We start from the raw sequence: 5,552 nt of genomic DNA on the forward strand, positions 1-5,552 counted from the left end.
CAGGAAAAACCAGTTACTTCTTCCTCGCAGAGGCACTAGCCTGGCCGGGGTCAGGTTTGAGAGCGACTGTCCATGCCACTCACATCATATCTGGCCTCCAGCTAAATAAAGGACTTCTGCTGCCACTTTTGTAGGTGCTAATAAAAAGTCCTGGCTGGAGGGGAAGCCCTCCTCCTTAGCGCGCACCGGCAGGGTCTGCTCTGCCAGCCACCCGGCGGTTGGAGCTTATAATACTAAATGTATGGATGGAGGAAGAAACAAAATCCATCTGGTTTTGGGGTGGAATAAGAAGGGCAGCAGAAGCAAAAACAATGAAAGAATAGTGCTGAATGCCTTCCAGAGAAACTCTACTGGGAAAGCAGGCTCCACTCCTCGGCGTTCAGCCAAAGGGACCGCGCAGACACCGGGAAGACGCCCCCAGGACCGCAAAATGTCGATTTAATTTCTGACTTGGGTTCTCACATCTGGCAGAGCACAGGATTAACAACAGGCAAGCTACAGACTCGAAGTCATTTGGCACCTACCTTCTCCTTGCGCTCATATCCACTGGCTCATCGTTAATGTTTTCCTTCCCTGGCCTCCCTGCAGTCCTGCCATCCCCATGGGGCCTAAGGCTCCCATTCAGCTTTTCTTCATAGACTTTCACACCATCCTGTTTCACCGGGAGCTCGTGGGGCACCTCAATGCCCGAGAGGTCTTTCCTCTTCAGCAGTGCCAGCATCTTCAGGCGCTCCATCGCCTCATGTCCTTCCATTTTCAATCTCTTTGCCAGGACATCATCCCGATCATCTGCTTGGTCCAAGCTCCGTTTCAAGAGGTTCAGGCGCAGAGCATCTTCCGTCATTCTGTCCATCCTGCAGGACAGAGGTTGACATAAGGACACAATCAGTATCACGGCAAAGAGAAAACGGTCGTGGCAAACCCGGTTTAACTCCCCCGGGGCTGGCGGGGACCTCTGAGCCCAGCCTCCCCCCTCGGGGAGCACCGACCTCCCACGCGCCTGCATGCGGTGACCTGCCGGCAGCAGTGCTGCACGCTTTTAGTCCCGATCCTAATCCAGCCAGGCGGGGAGTTTCCCAAGCAGAAGGAACCGCACGCACCCGATGGGCGAGAGCACCCCGGAGCCCTTGGGAACCGAGGGCACAATCCCTCGTTCAGCATTAAAACAACTCGACGAGCTTTACTGGAAAGGGGAGCCAGAAAACACTCGAGTCATCCAGGGACACGACGAGGGCAGCGGAGCTCTTTCTCGCACTACGTGTGCCCAGACGTAGCTTTCGCGAGGCTTCATTCGCAGGCTTCGTGCTGTGGACTTTTCTTTTTCGAGGGGACCCAAGGGCACGGTTTGAGCCCCCCGCTATCACTACAAATGCCACAGCACGCCAAGCTTAGTAGCAAGCTTCCAAAATTCAGAAAAATCCCCTACCACGCGGTTTTTCCTGCTCTTTCAATGCTCTCGGGGCAAAGCTGCCCTGTTCGTCGGCGAGGAATGCGAGGCACCTTCTCCCTCAAAGGATGAAGGCCTGACCGCCCGCCTCTCCTCCAGGTGCAAAAATGCCCCGTGGCAAACAGATGCAGTGAAAAAATAAGGGCAAGGAGCCGCAGAACCCATCCCAACCCCATCTCTCTGCTCCCAGGCTGATAAGAAACTAGCTACAACAACAACAACAAAAAAAGCCAAGGGAGCTCCACCTGAAAACAAGGAAAGACCAGCTCGGTGAGGTCTCTACCTACCGACGTGCAGACCAGGGCTGGGGATGATGACAAACCACCAGGGAATAAGTCAGGATTAAAACGTGGCCGTCTCAAGAACGCCGATAACTTTATTTGCTCCGCGCGCCAGCACCTCGCAGGGGCTCATTCATAAGGTCTGCGCAATCTGAGCTGAAAGACGAGGCCGAAGCGGCCGGATCTCGGGCACGGCTGCTCCTCCACTCTCGCTTCAGGTGGAGCTTCCTAAACTTGGCTCCAAGTTACTCACGAGATAAAGCTTCGCCGAGCCAAATTTCTGCCAGGAAAATGTTGTTCTGGCTCAGTTCTAAATCCCCTATAATTACACATCTTCCGCCGTACAGCTGTCACACAAGTTCAACTACAGCATCAATATGGTTTCAAGGGTACGAACCGTGCTAGAGAAACCTTACTCATAAAAGAAAAAGAAAAAAAAAGGGTGCAGTCGCAGCAGGTAGCAAGAAAACAAATGCAAATCTGCAACGCAATAAAATAAAAGTCCGACCGAGCCTCTGGCACAGCCCAATCTCAAAGAGGCTGCCATTTTCAGGGTGAGCACCTTAGACTTCTTCCTACTTGACAGTCTCGTCTCTCTGCAGGAAAATGCACGTCTACGGCAACCAAATATAGAAAGGCAAGCACGGGCAAGCCAAGGAAGACACATGAAATGCTGCTCTCCACCCCCATCCCTAAGAAGTGACCCCAGGTTAAATTGAAGCTGTGAGCAGCGGTGGGTTATTTAAGACACCATGGGATAGCGAGAAGCCTCACCGCACCCAGCGCTGCGGTCTGGATCCAGCTGCTGGGAAAGTGCCGAGCTCCAATTAACTCAGCCATGAAAGGGCCTCCACGGCTGCTTCCTCCACTTCGTACTCTTAGGAGATGAAAGAAAGCGAGGAGGAGGAGGGCGAAGTCCAGATACCTGGCAGACAAAGGCTGATGCACGGGGAGGGTGCACAGGCACTTTCTAACCAGCCGTCGCTTCGGCGTTTGCTGGAGGACACGTTAAAAAAGCATCCCTAGATAGTGGTACCCACCCACAGCGTGGTCAAGTCATCCTGCAGGCTCTTCCCTACTGGGAAGCCACTTCATCCCTATGAAACGAGCTCCACGTTGATACGTAAACCGAATATATCACTTAAAAAAAACCCAAACCCAACAACCCAAAACAACCCACAGCAAGCACAGCAGAGCTGGTGCCACCCTAACTGATCAGCCACCTGAAGCAATTCCACTGAATTACATCTTGGTACTCAAAAACCTTGGGCCGCTTCACACACACAGGTATTTCACGTCCTGTGTTCGGACACCAAGACAAAGGCAGCTGTAATGTTGCTGGCAAGCAGAAAAAGAGCCCAATACTAGAGCGTACAACAGAGGGTCAGGCTTCCCGAGTGCACAATGGTCTTCTTCTGGCCTTCAGAAGGGTACTGAGATGCGCCTGCGGGAGGAAAACAGCCAGAACGTCGTAAAAATGTGCCCGTTTTAAGAAATATGAAAGGTGCCACATCCAGCAAACCTGAGACGGACAAAAAAAAGCAACGTATGCAACAGGGAGAGTTGCTAGGCTCTGATGAGGGTTCAGATCGAGCCATACCCCTTCGCAGGCAGTTATTTAAGCAAGCCAAAGCACCGCCGCGAAATGAGAGCGGAGTCGTGTGTCTCCTTTAAAGATCCACGGCAGCCGCTCTCCCTTTGAACTGCTACATGGGAAAAGAGAAGAAATTACCCGCTGGTAACTGCTGGTTTGGAGCTGGGCTGCCCCTGCGCACCCGCGAGCAGAAGGAAGCTGTAAAGCCCCGTCCGCAGGCACGCAGGCGATGGGGAGCGTTATCGCCACGCTCCGATGGGAGTCGGAGCATGAAACAAAAGCCAGCAACGGAGGCACCGGCAGGATCTGTGCCAAGCGACGGAGTCGGCAGCAGCCAGGGTCCACCACCACCAGTGGAAGGAAGGAGAACAAACCTTTTGCTCGGCCTCTCTGCAAGACAGAAGGTCTCCTTCTGCCTCCCCTTCCCTATAGGAAGCCCAGAGACCCACCGGTCCCATCACCAAAGTGGGGTTTTGAGTGTCCCTCACCTACGTGGACCCATCTTGCTCCATCGCGAGAGCAGTACCATGTCCCCGAGCATCACAGCATCCCTGTGATTTTCCAGCTTTGCCATCACCCGCTAGCACAGCGCTGGAAGACGAGCAGCTTGTCTTTTGGGAAATTAAGAAAACACCGTCTCAGGAGGCAGAAGAGGAACGTGCCAGGTGAGAAACCAAGGTCTTGGCCGACAAACACGGAGGAAACAACATGCCAGCCTGCAGGACTTGCTGGCCACCAGTCAGCGGGATTTCAGCAGCACCATTTAGCACATCCACTTGCTGCAGGAGGAAAGGACTGAGCAGACCATGAATGAAACCCCTGCTTGCAGAGACGCGAGTAGATGGTATCTGAAGGGTTTCAAAAGGGGAGGCCCTTTAACGTAAGTGGCTTCGGTACTAGAAACAAATCAAAAGCGCTGTTATCAGAAACAGGTACCACAACTATTTAATCCTTTCAAGAGGCGGCTTTCCAGGCTTGGTAAGGAGCACACGCTTTCAGCCAGATTCAATAAAAATTAAATTAGTCTTCAGATTCTTTATTGAATGGGGCCCTTCAGTGTTAACACTCGGCTGCGAGGAAGGGGGGGAAGAGGAGGGGAAAAACTGCAGCTTTACTGGGAGCTCCAGGAATTTCCAGAGCACCTTGACGGCAGAACTGGGCTAGCCAGGGGAGAGCACTCAACTTCATCCAAAAATTAACAGAAAAGAGCAGGAATTCTTTCAACCAGGGGCTATTCAGCGAGTCTGAAGGTCAGACAGTCAAGAGCTTCAGTACTGGCCCTGCTCTGTGTCACCGTAACCCAAACGCGGCGCAGAGATTAAACCGCTCCGGTTGGACTCATGAACAAGGACTGGCCGTGGGGCATCTCCTCTTTATCACCAATCTGGGATGATAAACTAAGCAAGCGCCGATTTCCACACCACCCCCCCTGAATTTTAGCCACTTTTCAGAAGAAACCAGCCTCGTTAATCAGACGGTAATGAGCCCACGTTAAAAGGATGCGCGTCGAGCGGTGCCGTTCAGCCGCACCAGACAATACGGGTGTGCTCGAGTCACACCTGAAGGACGGGAGGCGACGGGCACGACGGGCACATCTTCACCAACACGGCATCACAAACCCGACTCGTCTCCCTCCGGCAAAGCGCTCCCGGAGATCTGGCACATCCCGGGAAGCAGGCTCTCCCTTTCGCTTCCCTAAGGAACTTCATTTAAAAAAAAAAAAAAAAAAAAAAGATACAAAATTCTCAAATGGTGGCAAAATCCCCCAAGGGAAAACAAGAGAGCTATAAAACATGTTTTGTTTCTCGCTTGATACAGACTGTAATTATCTCCAGTTGCAGCTCGGTAGGTGAGCAAGCTTTCCTGACTACCTAAAATAAAAAAAAAAAAAAAAGCTGGTGTCAGTTTAGAGCCAACATTAAGAGGCTCCCAGGGAGGAGGTGGAAGAGGAGAGGGGACACCCTGCTCAGCCCCTGAGACGCAGGGACGCGGGGCGGCCCCGAGAGATGACACGCAGCATCGTCAGCAACACCCGAACGGCCGCGTCTTCCCCCCCTTGCTCTGACGCTGGAAGAAAAATGCCTTCTAGGAATGCCAGCAAAACTTCTGCAGCCCAGCCGGAGAGCCCGCAGCACCTAAGGTGCGATGGCAGCGTCGCCTTCGTGCTCTGCTGACGGTAATTCCCCGATACAAACGGACCAGTCGCAGTGGCTTGGTGCGCAGACGCTCT

At 53.0% G+C, this 5,552-nt stretch overlaps 1 protein-coding gene across 3 annotated transcripts in view; it reads right to left on the reverse strand.

The window, feature by feature from the left end:
• Positions 1–5,552, reverse strand: part of GATAD2B (GATA zinc finger domain containing 2B) — a 38,015-nt gene that overhangs the window by 16,929 nt on the left and 15,534 nt on the right. For 2 of the 3 annotated variants that reach the window (XM_035890591.1, XM_035890584.1), the window contains exon 2: positions 525–854. In XM_035890591.1, the coding sequence (XP_035746484.1) occupies positions 525–853 (329 nt within the window). In that variant the 5' untranslated portion in view covers position 854. Of the gene's footprint in view, positions 1–524; positions 855–1,734; positions 2,098–5,552 lie in introns of those variants that run through there. The other variant, XM_035890592.1, reaches the window with a different exon arrangement.

The sequence above is a fragment of the Egretta garzetta genome, unplaced genomic scaffold (assembly GCF_000687185.1).
Source record: "Egretta garzetta isolate BGI_Z169 unplaced genomic scaffold, ASM68718v1 scaffold350, whole genome shotgun sequence".
NCBI classification, from domain to species: domain Eukaryota; kingdom Metazoa; phylum Chordata; class Aves; order Pelecaniformes; family Ardeidae; genus Egretta; species Egretta garzetta.